Below are 27,110 nucleotides of genomic sequence, written 5' to 3'. Positions count from 1 at the left end.
AGTTAGAAACATAGTCATCGGACAGCCGGCGTGGCTCAGCAGTTTAGTGCCGCCTTTGGCCCAGGGCGTGAACCTGGAGACCCGGGATCAAGTCCCACTTCAGGCTCCCTGCATAGAGCCTGCTTCTCCCTCTGCCTATGTCTCTGCCTCTCTCTCTGTGTGTCTCTCATGAATAAATAAAATCTTAAAAAGAAAAAAAAGAAACATAGTCATCAACAAATAGGTGGTAGGTAAAACCATAACAATCCATGAGATTGCCCAAAGGAAAACTTCAAGTAAGAAGACAAACGGTCTGAGGACACAACCTTTGGAAACAGGAAGGAAACAAAGAGGAGCTCAGAAATAAGGTAAGAAGATACAGTGAGATAGGTAAAGAATTAAAAGATGAGGCAGAAGAAATGACAATATTTAGAGGTAGGGCTTATGATGATGATGGTGAAGGCAGAAAAGAGATAAAAAGTAGTTAAAGAAGACACTTTACTGAACTATTTCTCTCCTTCTACTCCTACTTTTTGAAGTTCCAATGAAGACCTGAGTTTCTAGTTCTCTGTAGCCTTCTAAGATTATAAAACAAAATTCCCACACTTAAGAATAACCTAACACAGTAACACGTACTCTAAAATAGGAGCACATCAAAAATTGTCAGGAATATATTGCATGCAACAGTGAAAATGTTAAACCTACATATAAACCTACATAGAAGCATAGAAAAGCTACATAAATCTCTGGTAATCTACATAGGACAAGTAAACATGTATACTTAATTGTAACTTGCTTTAAGCAATAAGAATTTCTGAGAAGCAATCTTTTAAAATGGAAAACCTATTTATAATTCTTTTCAAAATATTATCAGCATAAACTTTACCAGATTACTACTATTTTAAAGGTCTCAAAAAAAAAAATAAAAAAAATAAAGGTCTCTTCTGTATATTGATAAAAAAAAAAAAAAAACCTTATAAAGTAGATACTCTATTTGGATTTCGGTGTTTTAAATACAGCTCTATTTTAAAACCAACGGAAGAATTATATGAAAAGTCACCTGATTTATCACATGCTCACAAAGCATAATAGCATTAATCTAAAGCTTATTTTGATCCCAGAAGCTATTAAAAACTCTATACAAATCATCTCTGATAATTGAGGCTGGTTTCATGCCCAGTTTACAGACTATAACTGGATTTCAGAAAGTAACATTACATAGCTTGTTTGTAAATGGTGAATCTGGAATTTGAATCTATTGTGACTTCCAAACTAAGCTCTCGACCACTATCCCCTAAACAATTCTTGATTAATCTTCCTTAACTAATCTATTTTCCCATTTCAGAACAAAGTACAAGGTAATATCTAATAAGTAACAGTAGAGTAAGTCCTTGATACCAACTATCTACAAAGTTCATACAGAGTTCAGGAGAAAAATACTTCCAAAAGTTTTAAGTGATGAAAACAAATGCTTATTTTAAATTCAGTTATTTTTTTTTACCTCAAAAACAATGTTTCACAATTATGAGTCTAGTCTACATTTCTTAAATTTTTTATATTATGTGGAAAATAGAGTGAAAAATACTCAAAAAAATTCTTAATCTCTATACTCCATATCAAAACTCAACTTGCTAAAAAAGACTTGCTAAAAGATTTTGAAAAGGCTTCATCAAACATCAGAAATTTTCTCAAACAGGTCCAACAGCTTCTGACATTTCCTTCGCTCATTACCCTTCACTTAACCATTAGCTAGATACACAGACCTTTTGTTAGTTGTCATATGTAACTAAACTGTATACATGGAGTTAGCTGTGTGACGTATTTCACATTAGGAAAAAGAACACAAGATTTTATTTTACCAACCGAAATTCGCCATGAAACTGTCTGCCTACACTATGAATTTCTTGGCAATTAATAATTTGAACCTATTTTCAATATGCAAAGTTAATTGGAAGATATGTTTTACTGGTTTGAATTCCAAAAGACAGTAACTCATATTTCAGCAAGCAGGGAGAAATTAAGTACTAGGCAAGAAAAGGGAAAATTTCTTATGGGAGCTTAGGAAAATTTGATATTTTCACTTAATTACTAGGATTGATTTCTGAGTCTTTTAAACTTAGATATAAACAAATATTCTCACAATGTAAGGGAGAGGTAAAATGGAATTCTTTAAAACAAACCCATTTTCTCTGAAGACTATTCCAACTCATTAACTGAAATTAAAAGTTAGAAATGCTGGGCATTTATAAGAACTTATAGTTATATTAAAAAATAATAATAAATAATCTTCTAAAGGAAAAAACAAAATATTTATACTTCTGAGTATCTTACAGCTTAAAAAAAAAGAAAAAAAAAAAAAAAACTCAGGATGTCAAATCACCAGTCACTGTCTGTCCCCTAATACCATCAACTTGAACAGAGAGCTACCTTCTCTGAGACAGGTAGGTTGCTGGGCTCCTCTGTATTTCTTTGTTGCTTTATAGAATCACATCCAAACATCCTATTTTTAAGAACATGAAGCTGAGTATCAGACATGTGCCGGTGCTGGGCCCCCTGTTGGCTGGTGGAGAAGGGCCTACCATTCAGATTTTGAGTCATGCTGCCTGAAACACTGAGTACGGGCTCCACTTGGCAATCTGTCTGAGAGACCTGTGGAGGAAACACAACACCTGGAAGACTGATATACTGCGAGCTTTCCGGCTGACTCAACAAGGCTTCAGACATGATTTCACGCTCATTTGCAGGAGGTGCAAGTATATCACTGGTGGCATTTTCTAAATGTTTCCTATCCACTGTCCCAGAATGAAGAATTGTGGGTTGCTGGAGCACAGTTTCTATTCTCTGTGATTTTTCAGTAGTGGCGTGGAGAGAACATGGGTTCAATTGTGGAACACTGGTCTGGATTATTGGAGGCTGCCCCAGCTGCTGAAATACTTGCTGAATTGGATGTAGAATACTTGCTCTTCCAGAAGTCTGTGTCACCATAATTGGTACATTGACTTTATAAAGGTGACCTCAAAAAAGAGAAAAAAAAACCGTAAGTAAGATAGAAACCTAATTTCCTTTAAAAGAAAGAAAGAGGAAAGAAAGAAAGAAAGAAAGAAAGAAAGAAAGAAAGAAAGAAAGAAAAGAGAAAAGAAAAGAAAAGAAAAGAAAAGAAAAGAAAAGAAAAGAAAAGAAAAGAAAAGGAGAAAAGAAAAGAAACCAACCTTCAGGCACAACAGGCTGTCCACAAATACATCCATATGTTAATAATGATATCTCTATGAGTTCTTATTTTATTCTTCATATTTTCTGTGTTCTCTATAATAAATATGTATTACTCTATTTTTAACAATCAAAGCAGTCTCACTTGAACTCTAGCCATTTTTCACTATTGCTTATATGGCAATTTTGAGATATATACAGGCCACCAATATTTACTCCATGGACCTATCCCATTGTTTGATAAATTACTATGTTACCAACCCAAATTGGGATTTTAACAAACATAATAATGGAAAATGTATTTCAGATATTTAAGATCTAAGATACTGGGATGCCTGGGTGGCTCAGTGGCTGAGCATCTACCTTTGGCTCAGGGAATGATCCCAGGGTCCTGGGACAGAGTCTTATATCGGGCTCCCAGCGGGGAGCCTGCCTCTCCCTCTACCAATGTCTCTGCCTCTCTGTGTCTCTCATGAATAAATAAATAAAATCTTTAGAAAGAAAATCTAAGATACCATGTAACTACTATAAGATAATGCTATCCAAAAAGAGTTTAGTAATTTCAAAAGTTATCAAATCTCCCCCTTTTCTCCTTTAAAATAACACTAAAATAAAGGAGGAAAAAAATTATTTTTTAAAGCACTGAGTTAGGTGCTTTATACTTTGCAAAAACCTAAAAAATAGTTATGATCTCTTTCAAATAGTACTCTGAAAAGCAAAATTGGTTCATCTCCAAACTTTTTGGATATTCTTTCTATTATGCAATCTCCATTAAGAAAGGAGAAAAAGGTTGATCAACATAGTCTTTAGTTTTTCTTGTTCAGAACTAGCAGGGACACAGATATGTTATTTTGTGTTTGTCAAAATTTAGATCATTGATTTGAATTAACATACATAGAGCAACTTATACAATTTGGGAAAGAGAAATGGGAGTAAGTTACAGGACAGACCTAGTATGTTATCTTCTATGGTAGGTTGCCTCTACAACAATAATAACCACCATACATTATTGTTTTTAAAATAAGTTCTATTAAAAGTTCCTGTAACTTCAATAACTTCTGATATAAAAGTTTATTAAAAATCATGAGAATTAACACCCAGCAGTCAGTACTAATGTTAAAAAAAAAAATATTTGGGGCCTATACTCTTACCAGATGCAGTCTGCAGTGTCACACCTGCTGGCACATGAATAGGATATCCAGAAAGAGTGAAGCTTGCACTAGAGCTTGAGGTACCCTAGATATGAGAAATTTAATCAGAAAGTTAGAAAAGGGCTTTCCTTATTTTTTCCTCCTCTCATGAGAAAAAAAAAATTCTGATTCAGACCACAGGAAAATGGTTGGACAATATTTAACACTGGGGCTAAGTTCTTTGAGTAACACAGCTTTTCCATATTTAATTTAGATCATCTCATTAAAGATAAAAAGAATTCTGTTCTACAGCTGTTAGCAATGAAAAATTGCTAGTAAAGTCTTAGTAAAGGGTATGAGCACTGACTCATATAACTTGCCCACTACATAGCTTTGTCTGAGTCCACGATTCTCAAAAATGTCAGATACAAGAACAGCTGCTTATAGAGGTCCACTGGTCTGGAGGCTGATCACTAATGGTACTTTGAATTAGATAATACAATAGTGTGCAATTTTTATTTCAGAATAATTAAACCTCAGAGTTTTCCATTTTTTTAAAATGCTAAATCAAAAGACAAAAAAGCTTCTGCCTACCAGACCTGCAAAAATTCATAAAATTGATTAGCAATACCTAGTGTTGGTAAGAACATGATTAAAACCAGTTTTCTCAAACCACTGCTTATATAAGTTATGTATATTACCATACTTTTGGAGGGCAATTTTGCAGTATATAACATAATTGAAAACATGCATTGGGCAGCCTTGGTGGCTCAGCAGTTTAGCACTGTCTTCGGCCCAGGGCGTGATCCTAGAGACCTGGGATCGAGTCCTGCATCGGGCTCCCTGCATGGAGCCTGCGTCTCCCCCTCTGCCTGTGTCTCTCCCTCTCTATGTCTCTCATGAATAAATAAATGAAATCTTTAAAAAAAACAGAGAGAGAAAAGAAAACATGCATAATCTTAGACCCAGAAATTCAACTTCTAGAAATTTATCCTCATTACCTGAGTATCATACAAATACAGAAAAATATATCTACAAGTATAATCAATGGAATGTTATATCAGAAGAAAAATTAAAAATAATTTAAATGTCCATTAATAAAAGATCAGTTAATGAAACTGTAATACATCCACTAAGGTTAATCAATATTTAACTGGCAGTGAAAAGGACTTATCTATATTACTAAATTAAAAAAGTATTATAGAACCAGTACAGAGAATGAGCCTACTTTTACCCAAAAAAATTAATGTAACTTTCATAAAAGAATGCTAGATAGATACACATCGAACAGTTATAACAGTTATTTTTGGGGTACAATACTACAGGGCTCCTTCACTTTTTACTTTATAAATTTGTCTTTACTAATTAGAAGTATATTATTTCCTTAATCAGGAGAAAAAGTTCCACGAATTTCAAAGGCAGAGATATTTTTCAGTGGTCTCCTATCAAAAGCAGTACCATTCTTCCCCAAAATCCTGGTAAAGGGTGTGGTTTTGTTTTTAATGAAATAGGAATTAATAGCCTACCAAACCTTTTGCCCCAGAAAGTGGTCTTAAAGAAGATGAAAAACAGTGGACCATATGCCATTAAAGAAAAGTAAAAGAGAAAAAGTGCTATTTTAACCTGCCTAAAAACTACTCAATTTTCTATATACAAGTTATAATTTTATTTTCTGCCCCAAATCTTCTGGGAGAAACCTATACTCTAAATCTCTACAAAGATTTTAAAAATGAGCAAACTTAAATAAAAAGAAGAAATGTGTCTCAAGGTGGGGGGAAAAAATCAGAAAATATCAACATCATCCATTTAGAATCTATTTGATATACAACATACCATGTGTTAAAACTCCATAGTATTTAACTTCAGAAACTTCCTAGCCTTGTGTAACTACTGGCAGATGCTAACAACTGTTCTGGAAGCAGGAAGCTGGTAAAGAAAAGGTCAATTCCAAAACTCCTCAATTTTTGCAACACGTATGTTATAGACGTTATTCCTGTCTCCCCAGCCCTTTCTACATCTTTTCTCACTCAACTGGGGGATTATGAATTACATCTAAGCTTGGCCTTCTGCTACCAATCACTGAAAGGGAGGCATCTATTTTAAAATACATCCTAAATAGGCTACATACCAGTTCTGCTGTAGTAAAACTGGGAAGAGGTCTACCAGCAGGAATAACTAATGATGCTGTACAGAAAACATGGAAATAGAAAATAATATAGAAAATAAACATTATACATTCATTACAATTTACCAGTTTAACAAAACTCCTAAGAATAGCTTATTTTTAAAAAAGCATTTTTCATTATATGTCTGACCATGGTGAATTGTAAACTTCCTAATTGCAAGCAAGCTAAGTGAATTTAATTTTATTTTTTCCCAAAAACTTTAGAGACTTTACAACTAACCTATTTTAAGTACCAAAAGAAAGTATTTCATTGTAAGTAAGTACACCAGAGAGGTTTTTATTATTAAGTCAATGTTGCACTAAATCTTCACTGCAACTTTTTATAGAAGAAAAAAGTAGTATTTACTCAAGTAGCACATTTCCAAAAGACTCTATTATTGAGCAAAAATATGTAACCCACGATAAACTGTTCTAAATTTTAGAGGTTTGAAAGAATTTCCAATTTATTCATTGCATGAAAAATTATTCATAATACTTTAGCCAACTAAGCCTCCACAGCTACATAATTTTAGGAATAAATGAGTAAGAACATCTCTCCACAAGTCTTTGTATGAAACAAATATGACTACTAAGAAATATATAAGAGAACAACATCCTAAGATCACCCCAACTTCCATTAAAGTGCAATATCACATAATTTTTATTATCTACCAATTTTCTATACTACCTATGCTACAGATAAAATGTTGACCTAATAATGATTGTAAAGTGAGAATAAGGAACAAATAGTAACTCTAGTAGAAAGACCTCAGTTGATCAACGTAACTTAAACTTTACCTCATGGGTCATTTTAAATAGCTGAATTTGACTGTTACAGTATCATTTTGCCTTTTCTTCTATAAAAATGAGAATGTCTTAGCATGTTTATGCAGCACATATGTATTAAATATAATGGTTATTATGGTATTTTTTCACATACCACATTAAATTGTCCCAAAGATCTGCTTCTGACAATAGAATGGCTCCATCATAAACAACTCAGAAGAACAAATATTTTTTTTAACTAACCATTCTTCCCACATTAAAACAACAGAAGCAAAGCTAGAGAGATTGATGATTAATGAAGCAGAAAATTATTTTTATCCTCTGTTCATCTATGGCTTTGCTTATTAACAGGCATTCTTTTAGAAAGGCTAAATTAGAAAGAATTGGTGTGGCAGGAACACAATGGTATTAGTCTTAATTAGCTGAAGTGAGCGAGGCTTAAGCTGGTAGAGCTGAAGCCATAGCCTGAGAGGAAACAAAAATCTGTTAACACACTGTCTGAAGCAATTAAATGAATTTCTTGAGGAAAAATAGCAACAATCCCCCTCTTTTAAATACCTTGCAATAAATCCTAAAGGATAATTCTCTAATCTTATATAAATCAAACAGAGCTATAAGAAAGTTTAAGAGTTTCTTTATAGTCATCACAATAAAAGCACTGAACAGTTTTATAGTGAAGTTTCGTGTAGCTCCTAGTTAATTTTGATACTAACTGCACCATTTACATACTTTCACAAATTACATATGCCATTATATGTGCCTGAAACATGCTTTTTAAAATATTCAAGATGGTTTCAATAACCAATTAAGTTTTAACTGAATGTGTGTCTTTAAACTGAACTGAAAGTGTTAGAATTTTTGTCCTCATGTATATATTCAAGAAATATTAAATTTCACAAATAGGCTTTACAATATAGAAAGAAATCACTCTCACAAATTTAATAAATATAAATTAAGAAAATGGTAATATTACATAATAACATTTACAAATCTATTTTTTTCCTATACCCCAAGAAGTATTTGATACATCAAGATAATTAATAACTTCACAATTCTTGGTCCTGCTTTAAACCATTCCAAATCTTAATACCTAAGTCACATGACTCAAGAGGTGCAAAGACTGGTCAATATTCTTCTTTGTGACTACTCACGAGCATATGCATATCTCTAACAACCAAACTGAATATTCTACCTCAAGTCACATCAAGAACCAACAGCATTGGGCAGCCTGGGTGGCTCAGTGGTTTAGCGCCGCCTTCAGCCCAGGGCCTGATTCTGGAGTCCCGGGATTGAGTCCCACGTCAGGCTCCCTGCATGGAGCCTGCTTCTTTCTTTCTCCCTCTGCCTGTGTCTCTGCCTCTCTCTCTCTCTGTGTGTGTCTCTCATGAATAAATAAATTAAATCTTTAAAAAAAAAAAAAAAAAAAGAACCAACAGCATTGCTGAAATTTTCACCAAGTAATTCAAGAACAATTGGACATATAGTTTGTACCTGAAGGAGTTTGAACGCACAAAGATGAAAGCTATCACAAACCTCTCAAAGTTCCTATTCTTTCCTTTCTTCCTCCCACAACGATTGATAATAGTTTTGTCAAAAAAAAAAAAAAACACACACACAAAAAAAACCGTATGACATGAAGACCAAATAGCACAAACTGATTTTAACTGCTAGAATAGGACAATCATAGACAAAGTAACTCCATGTTCCAGTTTACCTCAGGATAGTCCTAGTTTACACCTATTATCCCAAGGTTATTATTAATGGAATCCCATTTCTCTCTCAAAAGTAGATTACAGGCAAAAGACCCAGAACAGCCAATATGATATTCAAGGAGGAAAACAAAGTTGGAGGACTGCCACTACCCCACTTCAAGACTTACTAGAAAGCTCCAGTAACCAATATAGTGTTGGCTGGTGAAAGAACAGACAAATGTATCAATGGAACAGAAGAGAAAGCCAAGAAACTGACCCACATAATATAGTCAACTGATCTTTAACAAAGAAGCCAACACAATACAATGGCACAAAGATAATCTCTTCAGCAAATAGTGCTTTAACAACTGGCTATGCAATGCAAAAAAAAAAAAAAAAAAAAGTGAAACTAGACATAGACTTTACATCCTTCATCAAAAAAAGGACTGAAAATAGATCAGACCTAAATGTAAAATGCAAAACTACAGAAATCCTAGAAGATAGAAAATCTAGATGACCATGAGTATACAATGGCTTTTTAAATATGACACCAAAGGCACAATCCATAAAAGAAATAACTGATAAGCTGGGCTTTATTAAAATTTAAAACTTCTGAAAAAGACATCAGGATAATATGAAAAGCCACAGGTTGGAAAAAAAAATGTTTACAAAAGACATATCTGATAATGGGCTCTTATCCAAAATACATAAAGAACTCTTAAAACTCAACCATAACAGCCCAACTAAATAATGGGCCAAAGACCTAAAAAGACACTTCATCAAAGAAGATAGATGGCAAATAAGTATAGACGCTGCTTCATATCATAAGTCATCAAGGAAATGCAAATTAAAACAATGGGATACCATTACATCCCTATTAGAATAGACAAAATCCAGAACACTGAGAACACGAAATGTTGGCAAGGATGTGGAACAACAGGAACTCTCACTCATTGCTGATGGGAATGTAAAATGGTATAATCACTTTGAAAGACAATTTGGTGGTTCCTTACAAAACTAAGCACACAAGGCAGCAGTCACTCTTCTTAGTATTTACCCAAAGGAGGTGAAAACATATATCCATACATATACTTCAACAGAGCCGCTTTATTCCTAATTGCCAAAACTTGGCGTCATCCAAGATGTGCTTCTGTGGGTGAACAATTAAATAAACTGGGGCACATCCAGACAATGGAATATTATGAACTAAGAAATGAGCTATCAACCCATGAAAAGATAGGAAGGAATTCTAACATCATGTTACTAGGTGAAATAAATCACTTTTAAAAGGCCATATACTACATGATTCCAACTACATGACATTATTGAAAAGGCAAAATATGGAGACAATAAAAGCATCAATGGTTGCCCTGAGTTGGTGTGGAAGGAAAGGATGAATAGGAGGAAGGAGCACAGAACACTTCTAAGACAATGAAAATACTCTATATGAAACTATAATGATAGATACATAACATTATAAATTTGCATAAACACTTAAAATAACACCAAGAGTGATAATGTAAACACTATGGACTTTGGGTGTTTATGATGTGTCAATGTAGGTTCATTAATCACAACAAACGTATCCATCTGATGGGGGATGTTGATAACTGAAGAGACTATGCATAAATGGAGGCAAGAGGTATAGGAAAAATCTGTCCCTTCTCTTAAATTTGTTGTGAATCTGAAGTTAAAAAACAATTATTTTTTTAAAAGTGGATTATAAAATGTACATAATCACCCTAAGAATAGAACGGCAGTTCTCAAATTGTACTGTGCAAACCCAGAAGGGTCCACGAGACCGTGTCACGGTATCTACAAGGTCAAAATATTTTTATAATACCAAGACAATAATTTTTTTTTCATTTTTCACTAAATTTTTTGGTTCTTTTTTTGACATTTGGACCCATAGCACAAAGCATTGCTAACCTGGATGGCTCAGTCAGTTAAGTGTCCAACTTTTTTTTTTTTTTTTTAAGATTTTATTTATTTAATTTTAGAGTACATGCATGCACAAGCAGGGGGGAGGGGCAGAGGCTCAACCAACCGAGCTACCCAGGCATCCCAAGCACCTGTCTCTTGATCTCAGCTCAGGTCCTGATCTCTGGGTAATGAGTTCAAGCCTTACACTGGGCTCCATGTTAGGTGTGGAACTCACATAAAAGAAAAAATTTTTTTAAAAAGTGAAGCCATTTTAGCATGAATTAAGGCAGTAGTACCAAACCTGACTAGTAGCCACTGTATTTGTTTCTCCACTGCCACTTACAGTAAAAAAGACAAAAAACAACAGCAACAATAAAACTGTCTCACTAAAGTTGTTCCTGGATGTAACCATAAAGAATTATTTTTATGAAATTTCAACCTTCAAGAATACTTTCCTTTAATATTCTGTGGGATGAAATGGGCAGAACACAAAGCATTTCTGTGGCATACAGATTTACCAGGAAGTACACGGAAAGTACTGATGTTATTTTTTAAGTTGAGAGCTGATCTAGCCTTTTCTAAGCAACACTATTTTTACTTGAAAGAATAAGTGACACAAACTATGGTTATTCAGACATGGATTATTTGGCAGTCATTCTGTCTTAAGATTTTATTTGTGAGAGAGTACTCACAAGTGTGGGGAGGAGGGCAGAGGGAAAGCGAGAAGCAGCTGCAGACTCCCCACTGAGCAGGGGGGCAGAGGAAAAGGGAAAAGCAGCAGCAGCAGACTCCCCACAACCAAGGGCTCAACCCTAGGAACCTGAGATTGTGACCTGAGCCAAAGGCAGATGCTTCATCGACTGAGCCACCCAGGCACCCTGCCTGCAGTCATTTTTTTTGAAAATGAACCAAGTGTCCCCATCACTTTGAGGAAAACAAACTGACAGTATTTGTTTGGCAACGATAAAATTCAAGCTTTCAGCTAAAAATCTTAGTTTCTAAATTTTATGTCCACCACATGAGCTTGATAGCTTTCCAATACCATTCTATGAAATGTGTGGTGGTATTAATATGATTTTTTAATCTTGTATAATGAATAATATGTCAAATGTGTAACTCAGTGAAACAATATTTTTCCAGTAACATGTTACAAACTTATACACAGATTAAGTAGTCAAAATGCAAGACACAACAGTGAACTTTAACATTACACAAAGTCCACTGATATAGTTTCAAATTCCACCTTGTAGCTAAGGTCTCAGAAACTACCACTTGTTGAGTTTTAGTGTAGTATCAAGTTATCTGAAATTGCTATTAAAATACTCTTTTTCCAATTAAACATCTGTGGGAAGCTAGATTTTCTTTATGTACTTTTGCCAAAACCATGTTACAGCAGATTGAATTTAAAAAGATATGAGAATCCAGCTGCCTTGTATTAAGAGATTTGCAGAAAAGTAAATGCCACTCATCTCAAGTACTTTTTGTTCTAGAAAAGTTATTTTTAACAAATCTGTTACTATGTTAACATATAATCAATTTTTTAAATTTATAAACCAACATTTTTTAAATTTCTCAGCTTGAATTTCTAACATTGTAAACAGATACTTGCAAAGCACATAAAAGAAAGCTCTTCTAGGTCCTCAATTTTTAAGAGTGTAAAGGGGTCCTGAGACGGAAAAAAAGTTGACAACTGACGATACAGGAAATTGTTAAGCAAATGGATAATACAGTCAAAAAAATATATGATAGGGCGAAAAGCTTTAAAGATGGAACAAAGGCAAATGACTTACTCCATTGTAGATTTAATTTGAACTTGTTGTCAAGAGATAAAAAGGTTGTAGAAGTAAGTTAGTTTAGGTTATTTTAATCAGGCTTTTAAAAGCCTACAATGAGAAGCTATAATTAAGAAATACTTCAATTTTATGAGGCTATTTACTTCAAGATTCTTATTGTAGGGAATCTAGAAATGAAAAGGGATAAAAACAAGACCTGTATTGCATTTTTAAAGGATACATATACTTCCTCCTAAACCTTTTCATTATAAACGATGTAGAAGAGAATAAAAATTGTCTTGTTTAAATGTAATTATTTCTATTATTCTAACTTCCAAGAAAGAGAATAAGAATATGGTGTGGGGGGAAAAGAAAAAAAAAAGAAAGAAAGAAAACGGTGTAGAGTGAAAGCCAGCTAGACATATTAGTTGCAAGACTATTTTGTGATTTAAATCACTGGTAATATTACCATCTTGCGGCAAAATCAAGTATTGCAATTTTGAATGACAAAGAACCTGAGAAGAAGCTTTTGATAAAAGACAGTCTAGTCTTTTATTCATCTAGGTTGGCTACCCTCCAAATCAGTCCTAGGTTTAAAAAAAAAAAAAATCTTTAAAAGTTCTTCAATAAAGAAAAAAAGAATGTTATTCAAATTGAGAAACAGAATGACCTAATAAAATACTTAACAGTTAAAAATGAATGCAAAGCCAAAATCCTAGAAACTAATGTAAAATGTTTCAATGTGTCAACTTAGTAATTAAAATTTCTATGGCTAATTCTAATAGAGCAAAGTTACACTTTATAAGCATAGCATTAGATGAAAGTTATGTCTGATAATTCAATATTCGTTAACTTATTTCATTTTATAAGTTTAACTGCTGCCAGACTTAAATTCTCTTATTTTGTAATAAATAAGAAGCTAGCCTTCTTACTATTTTCTCTTCAAAGGAAAAGGACATGCACCAAGGTGAATTTTCCCAAGTGTACAACGAACAACCTAGTTATTACTGACAATCTAATCCAAAATCTACCCTCACTTCTGGCAGACATTAATCTAATTCAGCTAAACCAAATAAAACCTACGTGTGTGTGTGTGTATATATATATGTGTGTATATATATATATATATATATATGCACACATAAGAAGAGCATAAAAATTTTAAGAATCAGAAAAGAAGAAATAAAGGCTAGAAAGATATCACAGTATCATTTATCCTTTCTTAGCTTTTTCCCTGGACTCAAGCCAAATTCTCTGAAATAATCAGAGGGTACTCCCAAGAGCCCACAAGCTATGTAACTTGTTCCTCTAAAATAACACTTAGTCACCTCTAAGGACTTCAGTATTTTAAAAAGCTAGCTTGAATTAATTTATTTTGTTGCCAATAATTACAGGATGATGGTTTACTCTGTGTTCATTTAATAGTAATGGTTTTAAGGTCCAAGCCCTCTCACCTTAAGAACATTACCCTAATACAAAAACCACCACCAAATGAGAATTTGTTCTGAAGATCCAAATAGTACTAATTTACTAGCTGTATCCAACCTGTTGATGACTGCAATGTTTGGTGCAAGCTGTTTGGCAACTGAAGGGTGAACACAGGTGATTGGACGCTATTTCTGAAGAAGTCTTCTGTTGCTTTAGACTGCAAAACCTTTGTTTCCCAGAGCTGTGGAGAAAAAAAAATTCACTGTAAAAAAAAAAAAAAAAAAAAGAATAGGATACTTAGGTCTTTTTTTAACTTTTTAAAAAATGTCTGCTGATGGCACAACTAATGGGTAAGCACTAAACTATAATTAAGAGGCTAAAACTATAATTTATCAGTTTTTAAAGAAGAAAAAACAAAAAGGGCAACTTGTCATGGCTACAAACCTGCTTCAAGTCTTTTAAAACTTGTTCTTCTATACCTTCTTCGGCAAATAGATCCCGCACTCCTTCAATTACATCTTCAATTACAGATCTGTAGAGTTTAGGCTACAAAAAAAGCAGTTGTTAACATTTTAAACTCTCAAGTTCAATGCATTCAGCCTTAAAAGACATGCAGTGTACACTTTCATATGGTTTAAAGAAAAATCACCATGAGGATTTTTACTAAGTGCATTCTACTCCCAGTATAGTCTTAACTGTCCATAAATTGTATGTTAGCTTCTGACTTAATAGTCTCAGGTTATCTAAAAGACTGACTTACTACAATCAAATAAATGTGAGATAATTCATCAAGATGTTAGGTTACAATTATGTAACTTGATTTTTCTGCCAGAATTTAACCTTCTCCCTCCTTTTAAAAATGGAAACTCATTTAAGGCAGGTGGAAATGAACTTTGTCTTTGATTTATTTTTTTCTCAAAGAGGCCAAAGGAGTTTTTTTTGGTGTTTTGTTTTTTTGTTTTTGTTTTTGTTTTTAGAGTTGACTATACTACTTCCACATATGCAAATAAATTGCAAGCCAATTGGGGATCCCTGGGTGGCGCAATGGTTTGGCGCCTGCCTTTGGCCCAGGGCGCGATCCTGGAGACCCAGGATCTAATCCCACCTCCGGCTCCTGGTACATGGAGCCTGCCTCTCCCTCTGCCTGTGTCCCTGCCTCTGTGTGTGTGTGTGTGTGTGACTATCATAAATAAATAAAAATTTTTAAAAAATTCATTAAAAAAAATAATAAAAATAAATTGCAAGCCAATTAAGACTGGGAAAGTACTTACAATAAAGTAACCAAAGCCTATCCCACTGTCAAAATACACATAGTCCAAAAAAAAAAAAAAAAAAAAATTCTGAACCACTGTCAAACAAAAGCGCATCTTGCACCAAAATAGGATTCCTAGTAGAAACTAACCAGGCCACTAGGACCAGTAAATACTCTGAATACTCCTGCTCACAACAAGAGTAGTCAGGTTTAAAACTAATCCCTCTAAGCTTATGAATAGGCCAATCAGTAACACGTTATTCACAGGCATTTCCATTAAGTGCCCTCTCGATTAGTTTGAGAACTGTTTACCCTAATCAAGGCATACGGAATTGATACTTCAGTGTTCCTCCCAGTTCGATCCCATTTACAGCGAGAGGAAATTACTACTAAGGCTAAAAACTTCCTTAAGATCCACACCCAAGGGGAATCCCTGGGTGGCTCAGCGGTTTAGCGCCACCTTCAGCCGGGGCCGTGATCCTGGAGACCCGGGATCGAGCCCCACGTCGGGCTCCGCCCTCTGCCTCTCTCTGTGTCTCTGTCCATCGTGAGTAAATAAATAAAATCCTTAAAAAGGAAAAAAAAAAAAAAGCTCCACCCTCAGAAGTATAAGAACAGCTGTCAAAAAATAACCCATCACAACACACCCTTTCAAAAGCAAAACAGGTACTGAACATACTCTCTCTTCCGGAGCTAAAGTTAAAGGCTTTATGTCCTTTGCCTTTACTGTCAACCAAAACTATGCGCAGTCCAGGAGATCCACCTTAATCTCTTTGTCTATTTAAAAGAAAACACACACACACCCTGCTCAGAGCTCACCATCACATACAATGGTGGTGAACACACGGTAAGCTTACGTTCAAGCCCGAGTATTTTACAGATCTTAAAACACACTAACGTAATAAAAAAAAAAAAAAAAAAAAAAAAAAAAAAACGGATACACACGGAAATAGTGACACGTCTCTGAAAACCGGACCCTTCCATGCCGCTGCCTACGTGCACGCGGAGCCCGTAAACGCGCGGCTCCGGCCCAACCACGCTGCCCTTTCACCAAATGTGAAGTTCGCTCAGGTGAGCTGAAAACAAACGCGGATCCCGGTTGTTTCTCTTGAATTCCGCTCCTGAAAATTGAGAGGGCATTTCCCGGGTGCCACTCGGCGCGTCAGTCCCCAAGGTGAGGAGGCGCGGCCCTCTAGGGGTAAGGAGGCACGAGGTCTGCGTTTCAGGCCCATCGCACACTTGGGGCGTCAGGATGGGGAAATGGGGGGAAAAATATGCGTGGGGTAACACGAAGTATCAGATTACTGGTGATTTCAACCCAACTCAACAATGGCCATATACCCACATTAGGGATTACAAATCAGGCTACAAGTGAACTCGGGAATTTCCTGAACGCACAGGAAGGCGGGGAGTTGGCGTGGGCCCAGCTCTAACCCCGCAGGCGCCTGCGCGAGGAGCGTGGGGGGGGCGGGGGGGCCGCGGCGGCTCTGTGCCCCCCCCCCCGCGCGCCCAGGCCCCACTTCCGGCTGAGCTACTGGTCCCCTTCCGCTTCCTCCATGGCGGATGGCGACAGCCAGGGCCGCTCAGGGAGAGGGCTTCCTGAACGTCCGTGAGGGGCCCCGAGGGGCACAGTGCGTACAGCGCGGGGCTGCCGTGCCCCCGGGCCCGGCTCTCCCTCTACAGAGCCCAGGCCTAGAGTCCAGGTTGGCCCTCCTTACCACAGGGTTGACGAAGGCCATGATGGCCGCTCTGCCGCCTCCCCACCCTCGCGCCTGCGCAGCACGCGGAGCCACCCCGAGGCGCCCTCGCCGCCCGCTTTGAAGGCCGCCGTGCACGTTGCCTGCGTGCTTACGCAGGACGCTGGGGGCGGGGCCGGGGAGGAGGGAGGGGCTAGTGGGCGGGTTGGTCTGCGGGAGCGCAGAAACCCGCAGCGGGCTCCTATGGCTGGGGGCCGGGCGTCCGCTGAGCTCAGGCGGGGATCGGGGCGCTGGAATCCAGTACCCTGCGGGGAGCCTGCTTTTCCCTCCGCCTGTGTCTCTCGGGAATAAATAAATAAATAGTTTGTTGTTGTTTAAAAAAAAAAAGCTTGCTACACTGCAGTCAAGTGCGATCTAAACGGCTTTGGACCGGTCCACTGACCCCTGAAAAATCCTTTGTTTCTCAGTCTGTAAAATAAAGACTAATAGGGGAGACGCGATGCAGTGGTGGCTCCCTGTTCACCTGCGGCTTGGAAGGGGGTCGGGCCAGGGAAGTGGGGAGACCAGGGGCCTCTGCCCTCTCCTTGCACCGATTGTCACCCTCGGCCTACACCCCACGCACAGCCGGACTCCGGAGCAAATACCAGAGCCCAACTCTTCTAAGATTGATTCTCAAAGTGTAGGACGGCAACATCCGCATCATCTGGGAACCCGTTAGGAATGCAAAGTATTGGGCCCCACCCCAGACCCACCCGACCCTCCTACGATGGGGCCCAGGGTTCTGGAATTTTAACATGCCCTTCCAGATGATTCTGATGGTCACCGTCCCAAGACAAAGATTCTCAGCTTTGGCTGCACCGTGAAGTCACCTGGAGAGTTTAATGAACATTTGGCACCTGAGTCTCACTCCAGAGACTCTGATCCTATTAGGCAGCTTAGGTGGAGAACGACTGTTAAGTCAGCACCCCAATACTGCCCAGGCTCCGTTTCCCCTCCAGGTGGAAAATCACCATCTCTCGACCTACAATCATTCCCTTCCTCTCCCCGGAAAGCGTGAGCATCTAGGAGCACACCTTGACTAGGGCTGAGGGTAAATCTAAGCATAGATAATGTGGAGTCTTAAGAAAAAGTTATCTATTGCCACAACTCTATCTTATCTATAGCCTTTCTATTCTGCAGGTAGGTCCTGACTTAACCAGATGGCTGGGTTATTTAAGGATTAAAAAAGCATAGTAGATTTTAAATTGGCTGTTTATTTATTTGTATGTATAAATCCAGTAGAGCTATTTATGCCCTACCACTCTGTATTTGCTTTGCCTGGGTCAGGTAACTTAGGATTTGTGAGTTTCAAGCACCTGATTTACATGAAGCTTTTTAGAAGACTTTCTGAAATTAAAAACTATCTGAAATCTCTTTTACAAAAAGTCAAGAATTTTATATAGTAATTTTTAATGATTGTATCTCTACCTGGCAATTGACTACCAGAAATATTCAAAGTGACTTATCTGTCATCCAAAATAGAAAAGCTAAAGGCAGTCATTGATTCCTACTGATATTGTAAATCCAGGGACGCCTGGGTGGCTCAGTGGTTGAGTGCCTGCCTTCCACCTAGGGAGTGATCCTGGAGACCTAGGATTGAGTCCCACGTCCGGCTCCCTGCATGGAGCCTGCTTCTCCCTCTGCCTGTGTCTCTGCCTCTCTCTCTCTGTGTCTCTCATGATTAAATAAACAAAATCTTTAAAAAATAAATAAATCCAATTAAATTACTCAAGCTGAGAAATAAGAAAGCTGAAAGGTCTCTTGTTTTCCAACTTTTCATAGTCAAGTTTTAAAACCTTATTTTTACATGCATATGATTGGTAGTCACCGAACAGCATATTGTTTTATATTACTTCCTTATATATTTTACCCTTCTCAAGGCTATACTGTAGATCATACATACTTTTGAAATTAAATTTGCCCTTTAGTCCCCATAAAACTATGACTAAGAGTTGAATTATTAATACTTAGTATACTTAGTAGACTCAGATCACAGAAAGGTGATGTAACTTTGGAGAAGAAATGTCAGCAATTTTCCATTTGCCCCTGTGGTCCACCTGGATGGTCACTAGTAGACGCCAATGTAATTTTTTCCCAATAATAAACAATTTCCCAATAATAAACAATCAATAAACCATGAACCTCACCTCCTGGCATTCACAATTTTGTGTTGTCTCCTCCCACGTTGTGCCATGGTTTGTCTGGGTGGCCAATAAAATAAAGAAGAAGTGATATTGTGTCATTTCTGAGATGAGGTTAAAAATGACTGTGGCTTCCATCCCTGAGATTCCTTCAGATCACTCTCTTTGGAAGAAAATAGATGTCATGTTGTGAGGACACACAGGTAGCCTGTGGAGGGGCCTGTGTGACAAGGAACTGAGACTGGCCCATAGCTAGCAAAGATCAGAAGCCTGTAGACAAATCACATGAGTAAGCTTGGAAATTGATCTTTCCCCATTTGAGTGGTCAGATGATGCAGCCCTGACTGACAGTTCAGCTGCATTCCTTTAAGAGACTTTGAACTACAATCATCCTCTAGGCATCTCATGATTTTCAACCCTGAGAAATTGTGTAAGATAATAAATACATGCCATTTTAAGCAGTTAAATTTGGGGATAATTTGTTACACAGCATGAGATAACTAACACAAGGCCCATTGTCTGATTGGATTGTGACTAGTGAAGGTTTAGTTTTCCCTCATTGTAATCTCAGCATTTAAAGTTTTTTGAAAACCCTCATCAATCACAAGAGCATTTGGAAAGTATGTAAAAGAATCTTTATAGACTGATATTTGATGGCATTGACCCCAGGTTATCATCAAACAAGCAAACTCTTATAGTTATGTGATGGTCGTAATTCTTTTGTCAATTTTCAAACCCATCAGGAAGTGTGTTGCATACACAAAACACTTTTGATGCTCAAATTGAAATTTTAAGATCCCAAAGCTTCAGTGAGGCAATTTTCAGTGACTATTTTTTATGTTAGTAAATAGAAAATAAAAAAGGTATGCTGAGCTTTAGTCCTTCTTTGAACACTCAGTTCTTTGAAATTACACCTGAGGCAAAACACAAAGCTCTTCCCTAGCTGCCCATCACAATTCAGAGCATCAGATTTTCATTTTCCTCTGCTTTGTTTACAGACTATAATATATAATATGTCATTTATAACAAACACCAGTTTTGCAACATTTAACAAATCTAATAATTGGATTAATTTCTTTGTATTCTGTATATTCTCATTATTTTTACCTGGAGGTCTCAATGTTACTATTACAAGGCTAACAAAACAATTTCACTTTGCTTATTGTGAGAAAAGGCCAGATCTATGAAGTCCTTTCTCTGAATGAGAATTTTTTTTTTAAAAAAAAGGTGTTTTAGAGACAGACCATTATCTTTTACATATTAAATTTTACAGTCAAATACAGGACATTTCAATAACTGTATAGACTCTAAATAATATATTTAATCAGTAATGAAAAATACAAGTTAGTCTATGAACAGATGGCTTAAGGCAGCAAATATTCATAATTAGTTTCTGAACATTTTGCAACCAGTGCACTAAGCTCAGCAGTATTGCATTTCTCTGCCTGTTTCACCCTTCACATCTTCCAGGAAATGAAAATCCAGATAATCTCTGCCTCACCTTGTAACTTTGAAATGGTTACAATGTTGGTAGTTCTGATTTATTTACAATCTGTACTTTTGTAACATTTTCTATTTTGTAATCCAAAATCAACTTACATTATTTGAACATCAGATATTGCTTCACCATGATGAATTCCCCCTCCCCACCCCAACAGGATTTCAGTTAAAATGACTGTGCCACAATGCTATGGCCAACTGGTGACTGTATCACACAGTGGAACACTCTTAATGATCACATTACTGCCTCTTTCAAAATGTTTTAATATTAAAGAGATGTATATACTGTGTACGTATGAAAATTAGTGATTGTAATTAACTCACTGAAAGTGTGGAGGATGACTTCAAAGACAATTTTCCCCATGGCTACTTTCTCAACATTCTCATCAGACTCTGATAAGGATTCAGTAATTTCCTAGCTAACAAATGATTCCATTTTAATTCTTTAAATCACAATGTGTATAATCATACATGAACATGAAATATTAGCAAGGATAATGTCCATTGGCTCCAGTTAATTTTCCAACCTAAATCTCTACTTAGAGAAGATAGAAGTAAAGACCAATAAAACTAAACTTAAAGCTATGATTTGGAAAAAAAAAAAAAAAGCTATGATTTGGAGAGAACAAACTAGCTTTGTTTCCAGAATAACTATACTTTTCTTCTTACCTAATTTGTCTCATTTTATAAGAGGTAAATGGCAGCATCTTGAATATTCTAGATTGTTTTCTTAGGTGCTTCAAATATCAGGAGAGGCAGGGAAAACATGGAGTAGACACACTTCTTCCTATTCTTTCATCTAAATATAGCCCCCCAAAAATCTAAATATTATATATAAAGCAAACATAAGAAGACCCTGAAGGGTGGAGAGAATTGCTCAGTTAGGGACTTTACAACCCAAAGAATGGCACAGCAGTGAAAGTGAACTCCCTGGTTTTCTTTTTGCCTCATGTATCCCAAACTGGGTGCTGGTGAAGTTTGCAACCCAGAAACACCACCTGTCACAGACAAAAATGAATGAAAGCCTTCTCTTTCTAGCCAAAGGACCAGGAAAGGGGTACCAAGACAGAAAATTCCTAAACAACAACTACTCTACTGCAGCCAAACACATTGAAAAGATAGGCTCCAACCCCCACCTGTCAGAAAAGGCATATTTGGGAGTTTAGACTTCCAGTCTTGCCTACATGTCATGAAGTACAGCCATGCCCACGATGTCACTGGAGACCACATGGGACACTTGGACTTGCACTCCACCCAGCTATATGGAGACATCCCTTCCACTCAGCAGGGTTGTGTCAGAGAAGGCCAAAACTTTGATTCCTGCTGGCAATAGTGAGACCTGCCCTTGCAGTGCCAGCAGAGGCAGTGTGAGAGGGAGCAACAAGGCACCACTCCCTGTCTCAGCCTGGGTGACGTCAGTGGAAGCCTGGTGGGGAGCCTGAACTTCTCCCCACCCAAGAGTAATGAGAGCTCCTCCCTCCCTGGGTTGTCAACAGAGGCTGAGTGAAGAATATGCCTTCCCCCTCCACTCAGCAATAGCAACATGCCATTCTCAACCTCCCCCACTGACTCAGTGTCACAGGAGACCTGGCAAAACAGGTTTAAATAAGATCCAGTCTCATAATAACCAAAATGTCCTGCAAGCAATTGAAAATCATCTGTCATACCAAGAACCAGAAAAGTCTCAACTTGAGTGAGAAGAGACAATCGGGGATCCCCGAGTTAAGTGTCTGCCTTAGGCTCAGGTCATGATCCCAGGGTCCTGAGACTGAGCCCCATGGTAGGGTTCCCTCGTCAGTGGGGAGTCTGCCTCTCCCTCTCCCTCTACCCCTCCCTGGACTTGTACACATGTGCGCAGTCTCTCTCTCTCTCTCTCTCTCATTCTCATTCTCGCTTTCAAACGAACAAAAAACTTAAAAAAAAAAAAAAAGACAGTAGACACTAACATAGAGAGGAGTACGGTGTTGGAATTTTCTGACAAGGATTTTAAAGCAGTCTTCCTAAAATCGCTTTGATGAACAATTAAGCAAGCAATTTAATAGCACTTTAATGAAATGAAATTCAAATTCACAAGTGAAAACCTAGAATAAGTCTCCACAAAGAATTAGATGACATAAAGAAGAACCAAACGGAAATTTTATGACCAAATAATAGAATAACTAGTGACATTTCCAGAAGCTCGGAGTGTCGTCTGTGGGGACAGAACTTCATGGTCCTGATGTCTGACCATGGAGATGTGAGCCTTCCGCCTGAAGACCGGGTGAGAGCCTGTCCCAGATGGGTAGCACAGTGGAGATAAATGAAGACATTCCACCCCGATGGTACTTCCACTCTGGAGTTGAGATTACCCGAATGGCATCCATTTACTCTGAGGAAGGCCACATTGAACATGCCTTCATCCTCTATAACAAGTATATCACGCTCTTTATTGAGAAACTCCCCAAGCATCGAGATTGCAAATCGGCTATCATTCTTGAGAAGAAAGACACAGTAAGGAAGTTAAAGGAAATTGCATTTCCCAAAGCAGCAGAGCTGAAGGAAGAGCTATTAAAACGATATACCAAAGAACATAATGAAGAAAAGAAATGGGAAGCGGACGAACTCGCCCAAAATGTGGCCATCCAGCAGCAGCTGGACAGGGAACAGTAGAGGGTGGCAGCAGAAGCAGCAGCAGTTGGAACAGGAGCAGTTCCATGCCTTTGAGGAGATGATCCAGAACCAGGAACTGGAAAAGGAGTGGCTGAAAATCGTGCAGGAGTTTGGGAAGGTGGACCCTGGCCTAGGCGGGCCTCTGGTGCCGGACTTGGAGAAGCCCTCCCCAGACATATTCCCCCCAGCACCTGTCGCATCTGCACAGCCTGCGGACTGTAATACCGCTGTAAGGCCTGCCAAGCCACCTGTGGTCGCCAGGTCCTTGAAACCTGGAGCATTGAGCAACTCAGAAAGTACTCCTGCCATCGATGGACTGCGCCATGTGGTGGTACCTGAGAGGCTCTGTCCACAGTTTCTCCAGCTAGCCAGTGCCAACACAGCCCGAGGAGTAGAGACATGTGGAATTCTCTGTGGAAAACTGATGAGGAATGAATTTACCATTACCCATGTTCTCATCCCCAAGCAAAGTGCCAGGTCTGATTATTGCCACACTGAGAATGAAGAAGAGCTTCCTCTACAGGATCAGCAGGGTCTCATCACACTGGACTGGATCCATACTCATCCCACACAGACTGCCTTCCTCTCCAGTGTTGACCTACACACTCAGTGCTCCTACCAGATGATGTGGCCGGAATCAATAGCCATTGTTTGTCCCTCCTCCCTCAAGTTCCAGGAAACTGGATTCTTTAAATTAACTGACCATGGACTAGAAGAGATTTCTTCCTGTCACCAGAAAGGATTTCATCCACACAGCAAGGACCCACCTCTCTTCTGTAGCTGCGGCCACATGACTGTTGTGGACAAAGCAGTGACCATCAGAGACCTTTGATGAAAATTTGACTCAAACACCTCCCAAGAACTATAAAACCATATCAATGTACTGTAGCCTCTTAATTTAAACTTTCCAGAAAACTGTTAGCTTTTTAGACATATTTGAAAGTGGGTATCACCTGGGGGAGAACTAATTTTTCTGTTTCTGGTTTAAAAGGAAATAGTTGGCTGTACTTTTTAGGCAAGTGTGGAAAATGGCATGATCATGCTAAGCAACTCTTCAGTCTATCTGCAATGAAAAAATTAAGTTGAAAGAATGGTATAATGAACACTTATCTATGACCCTTGTTCTCGATTCACCAGTTGTGTTAATATTTTTCCCCTCTAAACTATCCTTCTAATTTCTCCACCAATCTGCTTATTGTTTACCTTTGGAATTATTAAGGACATCTATGTAGAAATTGGGAAGCCGTTTAGGAAATCTTTGGGTTTTCCTGTGGTTTATGCCAATATTAATGAAGCTTATTACAAGGTGAGGGATAGCTCACTATGTCTGATGAGATGGTAAGGCTTGAAAACCCTGAAGAATGATTTTTTGTCAGGAAGTATTGTTATTTAACAAATATTACAGGATATTTTTTCCTCTACAATAAAGTGACAATTAACATATAAAAAAATAGAATAACTAAAATTTAAAAATTCTACGGATGGGCTTATAATGGGTTGAACTGTATCTTTCAAAAAGGTATGTTGAAGTCCAAAACCAAGTACCTCAGAATGTGACCTTGTTTGGAAATAGAGTCATTGAAGATGGAATTAGTTAAGATCCTTTTAGAAGATATCCTTTTAAGGGAAGGACAAAGACACACAGAAAGAAGATGGCTGTGTGACAACAGAAGCAGAGATTGGAGCACCAAAAATTGCCAACAAACAACAGAAGCTAGAAAAAGCAAGGAAGAAATTCTCCCTTGTGGGTTTCAGAGGGAGTATGGCTGTGTCAACATCCTAATTTCAAACTTCTGGCCAAACTTCAAATCAAGACAATACATTTCTGTTATTTTAAATTTCTCAGTTCATAGTAGTCTGTTATGGCAGCCCTAGGAAACTAATACAAGGCTCAGCAACAGAATGGAGAGGACAAAGGAAAGAATCAGTGAACTTGAAAATAGAACAATAGCCCAATTTGAACAACAAAGAGAAAAATAGACAATTCAAATATAAGTGTCTTTCTTGTCAGGAATCATAAAGGCCAGAAGGAAGTGGGCTGAAAGAACTGTCAACTCACTATCCCGATGCAATGAAAATATCTTTCAGGGAAAAAAGGGAAAATCAAAATATTCTCAGATGAAAAAACAAAAACAAAGAAACTAAGATTATTTATCACCAACAAAACTACCCTAAAATAATGGCTAAAGGAAATTCTTAAAATAGAAATGATAAAAGGAAGAATATAATAAAGAAAAAGAAAGAAAGATGAAAAGTAAAAAATAGACTTTCCTTCTCTTGGCTTTTTTTTTTTTTTTTTTTTTTTAGGATTTTATTTATTCATGACAGACACACACAGAGAGAGGCAGAGACACGGGCAGAGGGAGAAGCAGGCCCCATGCAGGGAGCCCGACATGGGACTGGATCCCTGGTCCCCAGGGTCACACTCTGGGCTGAAGGCGGTGCTACACCACTGGACCACCGGGGCTGCCCTCTCTTGGCTGTTTGAGTGTGTTTGACAGTTGGAGCAAAAATTGCAACATTGCCTCATATAGTTCTCAAATTCTATTATCAACAGAAGAAGATAGAAGAAGATAAGGTTTCTTCAATTTGCTGGAACTGGAAAAAATGTTGACTGGTAAGTTATATATGTACCACTAACAAAAGCTACACAAAGAAATACATTCAAAAATACTATAGATAAATCAAACTGGAATTCTACAAAAAATGCACAAGTAACCAATAGGAAGGCAGGAAAAAGAAAAGAGAAATAAAGAACCAAGGGAACAAACAGAAAAAGACAGGCACAAACCACCATTGGCGAGAACTTGAAGAAAGTGTAAGTGGTGCAGCTACTTTGGAAAACAGTTTGGCAGTTTCTTGAAAAGTTAAATATGAATTTACCATATGACCCAGGAATTCCACTCATACCCTAGAGAAATGAAACAAGTACACACAAACACTGATACATGAATGTTCATAGCAGCACTGTTGATAATAGCAAAAAAGTGGGGAAAGACCCAAACGTCCATCAAATGAGAAATAGATAAATAAAATTTGACAATGAAAAGGAATGAAGCCCTGATACATCCATCACCCAGGGTGAACAGAGACGCAAATTACAGATGAGCCTCAAAAATGTGATACACTAAGTTAAGCCAGAAACAAAAAAAAACTTGTATTGCTTAAATCTATTTATATGAAATGTCCAGAAAAGGCAAAAATATAGAGAAATTAGATTAGTGGTTGCCTGGGCCTGGGATGAAAAATAAGAAGTGATTGAAGGGGTGCCTGGGTGGCTCAGCCGGTTAAGTGTCTGACTTTGGCTCAGGTGGTGATCTCACTGTCCTGGGATGGAGTCCTGAGACCGGCTCCATGCTCAGCAGGGAGTCTGCTTATCCCTCTTCCTCCACCCAAGACTCATGCGCACGCTCTCTCTCTCTCTCAAATAAAGAAATAAAATCTTTTAAAAAAGAAGAAGAAGAGGAAGAAGAAGAAGACAACGACGACGACGATGACGACATGACTGAAAATAAGCTCAAGGAAGTTTTGGGGGAGATGGAAATGTTCTAAAATTGATTGTAGGTAATGGTTATATAATCCTGTGAATGCACTAAACATCTTTGGATTGTACACTTAAAACAGGCAAATTTTATGAGATAAGTCATCAAGAAAGATTTTAAAAGGTATCAAGGTATCAGGGGAGGCTCTCTTCTCTAGAGTGGACTAATTTTTTTAAATTATGGTAAAATACACATACTATGAAAATTGCC

At 37.6% G+C, this 27,110-nt stretch overlaps 1 protein-coding gene and 1 pseudogene across 1 annotated transcript in view; one reads left to right on the top strand and one right to left on the bottom strand.

Moving 5' to 3' along the window:
- GTF2A1L (general transcription factor IIA subunit 1 like) overlaps positions 1-17,122 on the bottom strand; it is a 44,433-nt gene extending 27,311 nt beyond the window's left edge. Inside the window, exons 1-6 of the mRNA XM_025992613.2 lie at positions 17,051-17,122; positions 14,525-14,626; positions 14,198-14,321; positions 6,445-6,500; positions 4,338-4,422; positions 2,407-2,993 (exon numbers count right to left, since the gene is read on the bottom strand). Of these exons, the coding sequence (XP_025848398.1) occupies positions 2,407-2,993; positions 4,338-4,422; positions 6,445-6,500; positions 14,198-14,321; positions 14,525-14,626; positions 17,051-17,071 (975 nt within the window). The 5' untranslated portion in view covers positions 17,072-17,122. The remainder of the gene's footprint in view (positions 1-2,406; positions 2,994-4,337; positions 4,423-6,444; positions 6,501-14,197; positions 14,322-14,524; positions 14,627-17,050) is intronic.
- Positions 17,123-22,910: 5,788 nt separating this feature from the next.
- On the top strand, positions 22,911-24,190 carry LOC112915236 (STAM-binding protein pseudogene; annotated as a pseudogene).
- Positions 24,191-27,110: the final 2,920 nt, after the last annotated feature.

This window comes from Vulpes vulpes, chromosome 16, assembly GCF_048418805.1.
Source record: "Vulpes vulpes isolate BD-2025 chromosome 16, VulVul3, whole genome shotgun sequence".
Taxonomy (NCBI): Eukaryota; Metazoa; Chordata; class Mammalia; order Carnivora; family Canidae; genus Vulpes; species Vulpes vulpes.
This window is presented reverse-complemented; position numbering and strand designations above follow the sequence as displayed.